Genomic DNA, 15010 nt, shown 5'->3' on the forward strand with positions numbered 1-15010 from the left:
TTTTATTTCATTAATTAAGTTTTCTCCTTTTTTATTACTAATTCTTCCTGGCCAAAAAATGGCTAATCTTCTTAGCTAAAGACATGCACAGCATTTGGAAGTGTTTATGGTTGGAGGTATGGAAAGGGAAGTACTTGAAATTTGGCATTTGGCTCTTATATCCTTGTTTAAGAGCCCAAGTAAAGAAACTGAGGTGAGACCACTTTTTTTAATGGCGCTTTCCAGAAATTAAACTATCTACCATGAGCTCCTTGAATTGACCAAAATAACAATTATTTTTCATGTTGTTTATTGTGTTGCTAGCATCTTGTTTAGAAAACATGCAGGAGCAAATTAGTCAGTGACTGATATATCTGGAAAATGCTCTCTGTCTAATAGTGTTAATATAGAAAAATGATAATTTATAATTTTTGGCTTTGCAGAGAAGAAAGTATCCTTCAGCTATTCCGTAAGATGAATCGATGTGCAGCAGCACCGTCTGGAGGAATAGCTTTGTGCTTGTGAATTGCAAACAGCTGGAACCACCCAACACAATCATCTGCCTATTTGACACCTGAAATTAATCCTTTGAATAATTCATTCATGACTCCCATGAACAATGCAGGGAAATAAGAAACATACAGAAGGACATAGTGACTCCTCAAGTATTGGGAGTCTCCTGGATGACACAGACAGAGAGGTAAGCAGTCTCACAGACCGGGCTTTCAAAAGTTTGTGTGTGGCAGAACTCGAAGACTCTTACAATGAACCAGATCTTGCCATTTCACCTGACTTCGCCCTCCAATTCTCTGCTAAATTTCACCCAGGGACGTTAAACCATACCATCAAGAAAAGCAACGTCTGTAACAAGCTAACAGCGAGAAACAATGAACATACAATATGGGCTTCAACATTCCAGCAGTTACCAAAGTGTGCTCCGGAGGAGAAAAGGATTGCTAAAAACAAGACCTTTGCCATGGAAAGGAACAAGCTGAATTTGCCAGTCCCTGGTCCAAGGAACAATAAACATGTTTCAAAAGTGTCCTCATTGATTAAGACATTTGATAAGACTGCAGACCAAGGGTCAGGAGGTTCCCTGATAGCCCTTAAGCAGCCCATTAAGAATAGCTTTCAAAAATGTAAATTAAATCATGGAAATGATATGGCTTGCTGGGATGACACAGACATTTTAAGCATCCACAAGGAACTTTCTGAATTTTCTGAGGCTAGTCAAGGTAGCCACTGTCTCAGCGGCAAACATGAGCCACAGAAAAGACCTACTAAAATAGACCTGAGTTATTGTGGCTCTGACGGTTATTATCCTGTGCTGATTGAGATGTCAAAAGTAGCCAAGTCAAATTTTTCCCGTTCGTCTAAAAAGGCTTTAAAAAACAGAAGTGTGAAAGTTAATGAGCCAGCAAAAAAAGGTAATTTTCTTCACAGTGAGAATAGTGCTTTTGAATCGTGGAATGTTCATCATAAAAAACTGGCTGAAAAGGAGGAATTTATTGATATAAAAACAAAAAAGGAAGGTCTTGCATACTTGGAAGAAGCACCATTTATTAAAGGGTCCCGCACACGTGAACATAAATTACCATCTGCCAAGATCACTGTTGCCAAGAAGCAGGAGAAAGATTTTCAGATGGAGACAACTCCACCAGAAGCTGCTTTCAGCATCCCTCTCCCAGCTGTACACGTACCTCAGGGCCCCCTCCCTTCAGAAACCGAATTTCCTGCTGCTCTTCCTCCCGCACCTCCCCCTAGGATCCATGCACACCAGGGTCCTCCTCGGCCACTCCCTGTCTCACAGGCCCTTCCTCTTCCACCCCCCACCCAGCAGGGCCATCCCTCAACATTCCCTACCCCTGAAGCCCCTCCTGTGCCACCACCCCCAATGCCAGCTCAGCTTTCCTCCCCTGCCATGTCCCAAGCCTCAGTCTCACCCCAGTCCACGTCCTACAGGATGGTTTCACCCTCACCCATGTCCCAGGCACCCAGCACGCCTCCACCAAGACCTCTGGCCACCTTAACTGAAGAGGAGGTCCTCAGTCCCCAGCTGGGCAATACCTGTCCACCCTGGAGGAGACACAGGGCTACAAAAGGGGCAGCAGAGAAGAGACAGACTTCAAAGGAGAAGTTCACAGCCAGCGATGAGATGGTTTCATTGTCTGAAAATGTGACTGGTGCTGAACCTGGTCTGGATGTGACTCCTCTGGCTAAACAGGTAAACTCCCCTGGATCGATCAGTCCCTCTTTCAACATCACCGAACTCTTAACACCCATCATACCACCAAAACAGGAGGTAGACCCTGTGGAAAGTGAGCTGATCCCGCTGACACCTCCTCCCACTGAGGGCGCAGCAGTGAGAGACCATGAGGGGAGCGCATTTGGCGATTACAGGTCTTGGGATAGTTACAAATCGAAAGCATCGAGTCTGTTATTCAACTTGAAGGATGTGCGTAAACGTGTTAAAAGCATTTATACCCCTTCTCCCCTGTTAAGGGCCTTGGAGGAGAAAAATAAAACTAGGGAAAATATACAGGAGAGTACAAAAATGAATGCCTCACTCTCGACTTTACAAGAAAAAAGTAACAAAAATATTGCAGAGAAAGATGAATCGAGTGATATTACCTCCATATTGTCTGGCAGTGTTCATGAAAAGGACAATAAAACTGATTTAACTGGACACTTTACAGACAATTACCTGACTTTGAGTTCACCCCAGACAACAGCAGACCTTTTATTTTACCAAACTGGAGACAACTTGCAGCAAGACGATTCAAAACACGAAGGTCTGGTTAAAAACACAAGGGGCAATGAAAACTTCCCCTTGTTCAGAAATGAATCAAATGTACCTGATTTAAGGAAACGTCTGCAGTATCCAGCACTGAAACCATTCAGTAAAGACAATGCAGATACAACAGCTGGGCAGCCCGTGCAAAATCCCAGCGTCCAGGGTGAGGAAAATGAGAGACAAGCTGCTAATCAGAATGAAGAGTTTGCCTTCAAAACACTCCCAAACCAACTCTCACCAGCAGAGGATGTGCCTTACAGTGACATCCAAACCAGTATGGTGGTAACCGGCCATGAAACACAAGGCAAAAGAAGCAGTAGTTCTTCGGAGCAATCTTTCGTCTCCACGGTAGAGCAGCCACTTCAGGAGGAGCCGTTTCCACCAGTGCCCCTGATGCAGAAGGCATGCCTTCAAGAAAGCCAGAGGACTAAGAGTGAAATGGGTGCAGACAGTAAGAAAAGTCACAAGGAGAGAGGGAAAGAGGTTGGGGAAGATGAACTGCAATATTATGCTTGTATCAGCTCTGGTACTGGTGCAGCAGAGAAGAAGGAGGGTAGGGTTACTGGGAATGAACAGAGGAGCTTGATGAAAGAGACACTAAGGAGAGAGAAAAAGGAAGAGGCCAACAGCATGGATTCTGCTTCCGACAGTATAAGGGACATGTCCATCCCCAGGTCTGAGGAGCCAGAAACACCCCCAACTTCAAGCTCAACCAAACCCAGTCTGTTTATGATTAAAGATAACACATTCAGGTCACCTCAGGTAATAAGGGCTGTCAAGCTGCCCCTGTTCAGGTCCTTTTCCCTGGATGATACAGTGAGCAGCAGTTATAGGGAAATGGAAAGTAGGTTTGTGCCCCCAGCAGAGCACAACAAGCAGCACCAAAACCTGTTGCATGCTCAGGAGGTAGGCTGGTCGGCAGTGAGGCGCAGAGGGCAGCAGAACGTGAGGGATGGAGCAACCGACAGAGGAAAAGAGGCCAGTGAGCCTGGATCTACTTCAGCAACACTGGATCCCAGTCTTCTGGAAGATACAGAGAGCTTTTCATTAGGGAAGCTGATAGAAGAAGATGAAGAGACTTGTGCTTTGTTAAATAAAGTTGGGAAAATGAATGAGGAAAGTGTCTGCAGAAGGAAAGAGAAGCTGCAGACTAGGAAGGCAAGACACGGCTTAACACAGCCAAATTTAGCTCTGGAAAACGACCAAGCACAAAACAACGCCAGCTATCCTGCAGAAAGACAGATGAATTACTTTAAGAATCATCATTTATCTAATCGCAGAGGTGGCTCTTGTGCGAAAAAAATAATCACTAGGGAGACCATTTCCCCTGTGACTGGCTCCATATCAGAGGACCACACGTATTCTCCTGTATCCCATGAAGCTTTAGAGGCCATCCTACATATGGAAGGTGCACCAGTTTTGTTAGACAGTCTTGCATGCTCTGCTGTTGCAAGCCCCAGGTCAGGCAGCATGATGCACTCTATTGCTGCCAGTTCATCGTCAGACAAGCCAACAAGAGAGACAGAGGATGTTATAAACCCTGCCTTGCTAAACATGGCACTAAAGAGCCAAGCTGATATGTCTGCAGAAGAGATACTTGATTCAGCACAGAGGAATCTGCCTTCTGATTCTGCAGGGGAAGCTGAGAGACTGGAGCCCGGGGGACTTGGGGAGAGAACAGCAGGCAAGCCTCCTGCTGTGCCACCAAAAACAGAAAAGGCTCTGCGGCGGGCCAAAAAGCTGGCAAGCAGGAGAAAGAAAATGCAAGAGCAGCAGAAAAAACATCAGACCGAGCATACAGATGCTACAGGGAGAAAGGCTTCTCATTCTGGACAGACACTAGCATCTCCCTCACCCTTGGAATACTCTCCTCTCCATTCTGCCCCTCACTCAACTTTTACTCCCACAGAAACCAGTACAGGAAGACCCTGTGGTGCATCAGCAGTAAGCCCTTTACCCTCTTCAACTCAGCGTAAACTCCTCCAAGACCCTGACTCTGGCCAATACTATGTAGTTGATTTACCAGCTGAAGTTAATTTAAAGACATTTTATGACCCAGAAACTGGCAAATATGTTCAAGTCTCAGTCCCTTCCTCGGAAGGGAACTTATACCAGCCCCCCTCTTCAGAAATTATGAATTCTCCTTATGCCTCCTACCCTAGAGTGCTCCCTTTACCAGCTTCATCTGTAGCAGTGCTGAAGTCACCTTCTCAGCTCTCCGAACCTACCTGGTTAATGCCAGCTGTACCAGGAGAACCAGCTGAACTACCTGAAGATGACCAGCAGGATTACAGATATGCTGAAGCTGTGGATACCCAGCCCTATATTGAACCAGCCTCTCACCCCTATAGTCGAGATGCTGAAGAAACTCAAGTTCACTTACAAAAGGACATGAGCCCAACCCCAAATACTGACATAGTGTCCCTCACCGATTTAGATGATTTTGCTGCTGAAGGAGTATCTTGAAAACTGAAGTAACAAAATATGTCAGCTAGTGTTTTTAAGAACCATTTGGACAGACACATGCACACAAAAGCACATGCAGATTTGATGTTTGTACACCACTTTATGTCTGAATCTCATTGTGGTTTGGGTGGGAAGGAAAATGAAAGCTGACCACATTGAAAGATGCAAGGTGATGATCACTCTGAAGAAGTGTGAAATTGAGTAAGCACCAAATTATCAGTGAGATGAAGGGGCAATGCCAGCTAAACAAATAAATACGACAGTATGAAGCCACTGCTTGCTGCTGCTGCTGCTTTGCCATTATGATGGCTGGGATTGCCAAAGCAAGTGTCCTTTTGCCCAGATGTGTTGCACGATATATGACACAAAGTAAAACCTATGAGACCATCCTGTCCATCCTATGAGACCTAGGACAGATGCCGCATCTACTGAACTTTCCTCACTCACTGCCTTTCAACTATATTGACAAGTAGAAAGCATATGGCTACAAATATGTCGTAAACCCAGGATTCATTTTTTGCACACACTGATTGCCCAGATGTTATTGACAAGAAGATTGTATACTGAATGCACAATACAACAGCCATGACAAAAAACCTTTAAACAACCAGAATACAGTTGCAGCTGCTCTAGACTTCTCATATACTTTTGCAGTGCCCACTAACATGCTGCTGAATTCTTTATATTTCTTGATAATCTCCATGTAAGTTCTCTTAGAGTCAGGGGTTATTTATAATGCAGCTTAAAACTTCAACTTATCTTGATACGTGGCCTGAAATATTTTGGTAAGGAGCAAGGCTGAATGAAATCCCATAATGGTATTTAATTTTTTGTTAGGATGAGAAGACCTTTGCTTATTATAATCAAAGTGGGTTTTGTTTTGTTTTGTTTTGTTTTGAGGCTCCCACTGAAATATAGCACTAACTTTTAAAACCTGAAAAACATTGTACCTAATTTTGGTCTTGTGAATTCTGTGATTTAAAAAGAAAAAGAGATACCAAACATCCAAAGTATTAATTTCTAGAAAAGTGCTTCTTTGGATTACCACTTTTATATGGAAGATCTATATCAAAATATCACTCATCCTTGTGTAAGCTCTTTTTTATCATCATAGATAACGAGAGAACCTTGGTGAAAAGATGGAAAAATTGAATGTAATATGCCTGCTTATAAATATCTATATTTGGAGTATTGGTTTCCTTTCTCTCTGTCTCATTTTCATATTGTTTTCCCCAGTTAAAACTGAAGCGCAGGAGCTCTAAGGAAGAATTATACCAGTGACTTTCAGCCTGATTCACATCTCAGGCTGTTTTTACAGGACTGTTTTTGGTGAAGTGACTCTTGACTTCCTGAAAAGAAAGGGAAGAATCAGGCCTTTTGCTAATAAATGCAACATGGGGATGGGACACAGGAACCGCCCCACTGTCCCAGTTTTAATATTTATGATAGAGTTTTTCTTCAGTAAATTCTGCATTTCCCAGGACCGAGGCTGCTCTCAGGACACAGACCAACACTTGGTGGTTTGGCTCCTTCCCTAACCTGAACTCAGCTCCCAGCCTTCCTCCACCCCTGACGAGAGCCGTGCGTTCAGAACCTGTCCTGAACCCATCAGGCACTTCCTTTCGTCAGTGCTATTTGCTAAAACATTTTCCACAGAGGGGCTAGGCAGACACTAAGGGCATCTCTTCATTGATTTCAGTGAGGTTTGGATTTGGCCTTTAATGATTTTCTAAAGTCCGTTTTCCCTGTTATGCAGAGTTGTGTCAAATTTGCCATGTTGTGATTTGGCAGGGACAGTTGCAGCACAGCTGTGGGGTGGAAATGGAGAAGCTTGTACTGGTTTGGTTTGGGTTTTGAGCACATTCAGCCAAATGCCCATATTTGAATAAATATTTATTGTTCAGTCTCCACCCTTGAAAGTTTTCAACACCTGACTGGGTAAAGCCCTGAACAACCTGGGCTGGCCTCAGAGCTGACCCTCCTTGAGAAGGAGGTTCATCCAGAGACCTCCTGAGATCTCTTGCAGCCTGAATTATCCTCTGATCCTATTCTGCAAACATTAAAATTTTTAAACCAACTTTGACTTGGAACTCATAAAATGCAGCCTCCCCTGGAAAAGGGTTCATTTTGAAAGGAATAAAAAAGAATTTGAAAGTCAAGAGTGTTTCAGGAACAAGGATCAATTTTCAAGTTGTTAAATTAAGGGAAATGGCTCCTGTTATGAATATTTTTCCTTTTTTTTGGTCACAAATAATTTGCTAATCTGACATGGTGCCATTGATGTTGCACTTCTCTGTTGCAGTCACTGTATACAGCATAACACTTATCTAGTATAGAGCAGAATGTCATCTACATGTTAAAATATAGATAAATAGATCTATTTAACTTTTCCATGCTACATTTAGACAGAACCTATGTAATCTGAAAGCCTAGCAGAGTGCACAAGCCATTTTTTTTAGTTTGATATTACAAATTTAAATGCCCTTAACAGCCCCAAGTCAAGAAGTAGACAGGCTCTCGGAGGACAGGATAAAAGCATGCTTTCCAAGGGGAGACTGTGGCTACAAAGTGTCTGTGCACAGATATAAAAGAAATGGTAATTTGATAAGCAAATTATACAACTGCATTAAAAAAAAATCCCTTTTGCTTGGTTAACTGTCGTTTGTTTTGTATATGTGCACACTTCTGCACCCTTTTTTTGAGGGCCTTCTTAAACTCTTATTGTGGAGAATGGGATCCTCCAATATACTACTTCTAGGTAGGAGAAGAAAGCAGAGTGTATTTTTCACTCTGCTGTGACGGCAAACTGAAACGCGGGCATCTGAAAAGGAGCCACTCCTGACTTGGATACCTAACACAGTTCAAGTAGGACTTCTTTATTTTGGCCAATACTTTCTGCTAGCTTAAGGGAGCTGCGTTCACAGCGGACTGTGTCTCTAAATATGCACATGTCCCAGATGGAGTTTTGACCTAGAGAATTTGTAGCTAAATGAAACAAACAGAACTGGGGAGTTTTGAAAACAAATATGAAAGTGGTTCTCATGATGTACCCAGAGCTTTCCCTAGGGCACTTTGCCACAGGGAGTGAATGATATTATAAAAGTGCTGCTCCAGGTCCCAGCCTGGTATTGTCTCCATTTGAGTATGAACCCATCGGCAAACCTGTCTCTGGCAAGACCACGCTGTTGGCCAACTTCTTGCTAGGCCGTGGGAGGGTGTGTGTGTACACACACACACATGCACGCACATAAACAACCGTATATATATATATATATATATATGAAAAAATATTATATATATATAAAAAATATACCTATAAAACTGCCATTTGCATATCAGTATAAGACAGCAGCAATGCCTGTGATGGTGAACACAGAATGTTTGTGTGTTAAAAGGAAGCCAAATGGCACCTTTTCAAAAAACAAATATTTTTCTTTCCTTGCCCTTTTCTGTTTATGTTTGTTGGGGTTTTCTTCCATTGCTGCTGTGGGAAACTAGGATGGAAGAGGTCATTATTAGGCAAAATGACAGCTGTGAATTGACCTTTTTCTTTGGGGAAGGGGGGTGCTATGGGAAATGTGCAATAGTCATGAAAGCAGCTGTAGGAAAGCACTGTTTCGTGATGCAAACGACTGACATTAAATCACAGGTTAAAGAGGTGTTGAGGCAAACTAAGCTGAATTCTGCCTTGCAAGCAGCCGGTGGTTAGGACTAAAGAACACAGCAGGCTATTTGCATGCACAGAAGCACAGCAGGCTGAGGGGAACAGAGGGCCGTTGCTTTCACCGCTGCCTTCTCCTGCACGTGGCCTTTTTTGCATGTTGCATTTCTGGGTGCCCTGAGGCTCATTTACAGCGGTGGTTCTTCCTTGACAGATGTGACTGAGGCCAAACCTGGCTTAGCTAGTCTTTGGCTCTTGGGCCAGAACCGCCTCCCTTTGAACCTCCTTCTCCTTCTGGAGCAACTGCAATGCCTTCCAGTCCAGTTGTCACACGGCAGACTTGGACTGCCATCCCGCAGCCATGGCTCTGCCCCAAGAGCTCAGATTTCCTCAGGCAAAATGCTGGATTTGTTTTAGAGAGTGCATTTTAATTGAAATGGCCTACATGCGTGGATTTTTATCAACTCCTCCTTGGGTGTTCAGTGCCTTCCTAAGTCATCTGTCCAAGAAAATGTGTGTCATCGGCACGTTCCATTGATGCAACTGTATTTGCAAATAAGTAATTATTTATTAAGTAATAAACAAAATAAATGGGACTTGTTTTACAATACTGGAATGACTTCTAGCCAGGTTTTTCATTGTAATTATGTCTCATTGTAATTTTACCTCCAGTTATGCCAGCAGAAAAAGTCGACAGCATGGAAGTGTGTGTCTGTGTGTGCAAGTGTGTGGTATACAGTTAAAAGATCTAGGAGATGACTGGATGTAGGGCATCCGCCCCCTTCCTCCCCCTCCTAAAGAGAGGGAGCAGGAAGCTAGGCAGAAACACCTTTAGCCCAGGACTCCTGCAATCCCTCCCACCCCTCCTTGCTGTGCAAGGGCAGCGGTCTGGCCAGAGGACCCTGGGGATGTGGTGCCAGCACCCAGTGCGGCAGCACTGGGAGAGGATCACCTTCTTGCCACCACCCAGAGGACATCAGGACTTTCTCATTCCCTGTGCCCCGTCCACCTGGGGGAAGTTACCAGGTGTGTAACTTGATGTAACTTGCCTTTTTCCTTACTAACCAGTCCTGCAGACTGTATATAATCTCCAAAGTCTTATCAGTGATGGTTTTACATATCTCCCCAGTTCCTCTTATTGTCTGTTGCATTATGAAACACAGCGGAGACTCTTCTCAAAGTGATTTTGGCTGAGTCCTTGTCCAGACTGGCAATTTTATTTAGATCTGCTCTGCTTTGATCCCTGACTAGCCAAGCAGTCCTTGCTGACAGTGGAAGTGTTACTGTTGTTTGAATATAACAGAGCATAAACAGAAAAGTTGTCTAGTTATGGTTTTACCAGAAATACATTGACAGATTTGCATATCTATATTTGGGGGATATACTCAGTTTCCTTTCTGAGTAAATAAAGAACTCTAAGTTTCATCCTCTGTCTCACTCAAAAGCAGCATCAGAAGCTGGTGATATTGTACATGATGGGTTACATGGGCTCTAGTGAATACATACAAATGTGTAATTTGGAGCAACTGGTGTACATTAGTCATTTTTATTAAGGAAACTCTGCTTCAGAGCCTTATAGGAGATAGAAAGAACATGGAACACTTGAGTAAATTGAATTTCAATGTGGGTTTTTTTTGTGAAATGCTCATTATAACAACAGAGGTCAATGATTAATTTATTTTGTCTTTAGGATGATTATTCTGGTCTTATGATGATCTTACATTCACCACTGTCCCCTGATATTAAAGATAATATTGTAATTATGGGGTTTAAATGGGTAGGGAATGACTGAAAATGACCTGTGGTCTTCCCTTGCTTCTTTTTGATATTCTCAAAGTTTTCATGATGTTGATTTTTTTACATTAGATAGTCAGGTCTTCGGTACTCTATGGCCAATTAGAGACTTGTTTCTAATATGCTATTGAACATACTTAGAAAGCAGCATTTCAATAGTGCAGAAGAGAGATCATTTATGTCCCAATTGCCTAAAGCTCTGTGTTTTTATTAAAGCAGATTTAACTCAAGCCTTTGGGGAAGCAGCTTGCAGTGCTAAAAGATAAGCGCTTTCCCATGTCAAAGTCCATATTGAATAAATTGAGACCTGAGGTACCTTGAAAGAAGGAGAGAGGGAAGACTCTGTGAGAAGCAGGGACGATCTTTGAAATCCTTCTAGCAATGGAAAGAAGTTGAACTCCAGCAAAAAGTAAAAAGTGTTCAAAGCTGGGGATATACTTTGAAAAGTCAGGGCTTGTCAAAGTCAAGCTGCTTGACAGACTAACTCTTCCCTATGCTGGCTTGGACTCCTTTGTCCTGGAGCTCCCCGGTGTATTCACACTCCTGCCCGCTGGCATTCAATGTCAGAGCCTCATCTTCTCACAACTGCCCCTCCAGTTGCTTAAAACTGGCATAGGGGATGGCAGCATTCAGAGCACACAAAAAAGGGGTCCCCTGCTTTTTCGCTATGCCAGAAATGCCAGTGTTGTCACCAAAACCAGGAAGCATTTCAGGTGAACTAAGGTGGCCTTCTCCAGGATCATCCTTACATTGACAGGCCACAGATGGCAGACAGACTCTGAGGTAAACAGCGATCCTTCTTTCTATTCCCAGTGCTGATAAGCTACAGAGGATGCAAACTGGATCTGGCCCAAGAGAGACCGTTTCCTCAGTTGCACTGAGATTGCTGAAAGTCTGTTGGCAGAATCGGTTTTTGCTAGTGAGCGCTGCTTGCCTGGATCAGGTCTCCTGAGCCTGCATCCCTTCCCAAGGAATGTGGATGGAAACATTTCAGAACTATTCCATGCCAAAACAGTGGCTTTGTGAACTTTTCAACAGGAAAAGTCAGAAAGAAATGAGTGTGTCATATTGCATTATAATATAAGACAATGTTATTGTTGATAATACATCTATACATGGATGTATGCCTATATAGAGATGTATCTAGGTATGTCTACAGGGGAAGTTTAGATTGGATGTAAGGAAAAATTTCTTTACTGAAAGAGTGGTTAAACATTGGAAGAGGCTGCCCAGGGAAGTGGTGGAGTCCCCATCCCTGGAGGTATTTAAAAGACGAGTAGATGAGGCACTTAGGGACATGGCTTAGTGGGTGGTGGTGTTGGGTTGACGGTTGGACTCGATGATCTTAGAGGTCTTTTCCAACCTCAATGATTCTATGATTCTATGATTCTATGTCTATATGTAATTATAGTTATAGTACTCATGTTCTGCTGAAGTGTCTGGACGTGATCTAAACAGTGCCCTTGAACTGTCCTTTGCATCTCCCACCTGTCGGTCCGCATGTCCTGTTACTTGCAGGGTCTGCCCCAAGGGAGCTCCTTTTTCCCCTGGGCTTCCCATGTACTCTGGCGTGTTCCGCTACCCCGGGGAGGCGAATGTTCACCTCTTTCCATATTCTTTCCAGGACTAGGGGGTGTACCTGGGATGCCCCCATACCTCCATCTCTCCTGCTAGAGGAGCAAGTGGTCGCCCTCACGCAGACTCCACTTGCTAAAGGTGGTGCAGTTGATGGGTCCTGAGCAGTCTCCCAGGCTGGGCCAGATGGGACTGTAAAGGGAGATGGAGGAGCCCTTTTGCTTAATATGCCCCCTTCATGAAACCACTGCGTTATCAACCCGAGTCAACGAACATTCCTGGCAATGGGATCAGCCCCAACAGTCCAACCCAGCAGCATAACTGACCCTAGCACTGATCCTACTAACAGTAAACCTTTTACCCTAGCAACCAGATGAGCCCTAACATAAACCAAGCAGGAGTACTGGTTATACATAAAAATACATATATGGATATATAAATATATATATGGAAATATAAATATATATATGGATATATAAATACCAGCTAGAGTACTGGACCAAAAACCTACTGACACAGCCAAGTCACTTGACTGCACCTTAGCAGGAATTTTCCAATAAAACAGCTTCTCTGCTGAAAACCAAAAAGGCTGCTTTGACAACACTGAAACTGCTGGTACAAAAACCGTATTTGGGGTGGTTTTTTTCAACCACTGTCTTCTGAGCTGGGAAATTTGCTGAAAAATTACTGAGAAGTCCTCATTTGCTTACATGTATGTATAAGTAAACAGTCCTAGACCTTTTCTTTTGGATTGAAACAACTTTTTAAAGAAATCATTCATTAAAAAACATGTATTAGAAGTTGAAACTAAAGCAAAAGTTTTCAAATATCTTGAAATGTTTCCAGTAGTCCAAGATGGGTTATTACTTTGTGGTTTGTTGGGCTAAACATTGTTTTGGCTTTTTTTTTTCAGTGTTTGTTTTTTGTTTTTTTTTGGGGGGTGTTCGTCCAGTTTGGAATGAGGAAGAGATGTCACCATCACCAAAATGGCTATGTGAAGGGAAAACAGTTTCTGGTGCAGTCACAGACAACTGCTTCTAGCACCGGCTGCCACCGATGAGCCACTGTGGAGCTCCCTCTTGTGCTGGACTGTCCGTATCTCTGGATATGGCTGCCATGAGACCAGCTCTGTGCCGACGGTCTTGTTGTTAACACTGAGGGTGGGCTATTCCTGCTGCTAACTAACTGTGTTTTCAAGTGGTAGAGGAACACGGTTGTAGTTTTATATCCTTCTGGGCATCCAAGACATGTTTAATGATGTGCAATATCTGCATCCCCGGAGCATACTAAGAGGGGTTATCTGATCGTGCTCAGTAGGACACTAACCACGTGGTTTACACTTGTCAATTTTTATGCTTCTCATCTGAAAAACCCAAACAACAGCCTGGTCCTTGAAAAGCTTCCAGCCACATTCACGCTGTGAGAGTGGCACTAATGTAAGAGCAATGGTATAGTCATACTGCGCTTGAAGCACTCCTTCAGGGGGCACAGCTTTGTCAGTAAAACTGAGCTTTGTACCATGGCAGTAAGACCACCCTGTAAATAAATCTGACTCAAGTGGTAAAACAAAGGTGTTATACATGTGACTGCATCTGTACTAAGGGCTTTTGCTGGAACAGCATTGTCAGCCAAGGTTGCGTACGCCTGATAGGGCTGAGGAGGAGGAAGCCTGTGATGCTCAGGGGCCATAGATAAAACCACACAGATCCCAATGCATGCTTTTTATTCTGGCTGATCCTAAATCCAACCCAAATCAAAGTAAACCCCCACTCACTCCTAATTCCCCCAAATTAATGCTCACATTTCCATGTATACACCGTTAACTAACTCAGCACACAGTAGACATCATCTCCCGTACCACGCTGGGCTGTTTGAAGACTTTTCTGCCCCTCACTGCTTATTGCTGTCTCTGCCGGCAGAAGCACTTCACAAGGGCTTCCTGGTCCACCTGTAGCAAGCCCAAAATGCTCCCTCCTGCTGATAGAAATGTGAGGAGCTGAGCTCAGGAAGAGAAAGGGTCCCAGGCAGAGGGCAGGGGGAGAGGGTGAAGGAAGAGCAATGTGCTTAACGGGTGTCATCATTTACAAAAGAAACATCTGGCCAATGCAACTCCCTTCTGTGGCAGGTGCTAAGGCTTGCTTTCCTATGGGCCTTGTTAAACTGTGGCCCAGATATATCCACGCTGGCATGCAGGAGCTATTTCAGTTGGGCACATGTAAGTCCCAGAGACAGAGACTATGAAATCAAGGCCAAATCACCTGCCCATGTGGTGGCAGTAGGAACAAGGTGTCTCCAGTACCTTGGCTCCTCCTTTCCTGGCTCATTAAGATAATTCTAAAATCTAATTAATAACAATGACTTTCATTTATTCACTCCTTTCCTGTTTTCACAGTGTCTGGCAAACAGTCTATTGCAGAACAGAAGAGTGCTGGTGTCACTAAAGTAATTTTAATATGTATCTGATTCATTGAGCTGGTGCAAAGGCATAGCTCGTAATTCACTGGATTATTGTTTAAAAAGTTTGATTTGATCTGAACTGGTTAGAAATTGGAAGGTTTCCAGAGTTTCCCATAAACAAGAGGCTTCCCAGCCTCAGCAGCTCTCTAGACACTTGGCATTGGTACAGGGCAACAGACCTGACATTTTAACAAAACAAATTGAATCCAACCGTTGCTACCTCAAAAGAAAATTTCAGCCCAGATCTAGTGATCCCTTTGTGTGGGGCAAAGAGTATTGCCTGT

General features: G+C 43.5%; 1 protein-coding gene across 8 annotated transcripts in view; it reads left to right on the forward strand.

The window, feature by feature from the left end:
* Positions 1-6430, forward strand: part of C5H10orf71 (chromosome 5 C10orf71 homolog) — a 42788-nt gene extending 36358 nt beyond the window's left edge. For all 8 annotated transcript variants that reach the window (XM_076338689.1, XM_076338692.1, XM_076338687.1 and 5 more), the window contains one exon: positions 423-6430. In XM_076338689.1, the coding sequence (XP_076194804.1) occupies positions 599-5239 (4641 nt within the window). In that variant the 5' untranslated portion in view covers positions 423-598 and the 3' untranslated portion in view covers positions 5240-6430. The remainder of the gene's footprint in view (positions 1-422) is intronic.
* Positions 6431-15010: the final 8580 nt, after the last annotated feature.

The sequence above is a fragment of the Aptenodytes patagonicus genome, chromosome 5 (genome assembly GCF_965638725.1).
Source record: "Aptenodytes patagonicus chromosome 5, bAptPat1.pri.cur, whole genome shotgun sequence".
NCBI classification, from domain to species: Eukaryota; Metazoa; Chordata; class Aves; order Sphenisciformes; family Spheniscidae; genus Aptenodytes; species Aptenodytes patagonicus.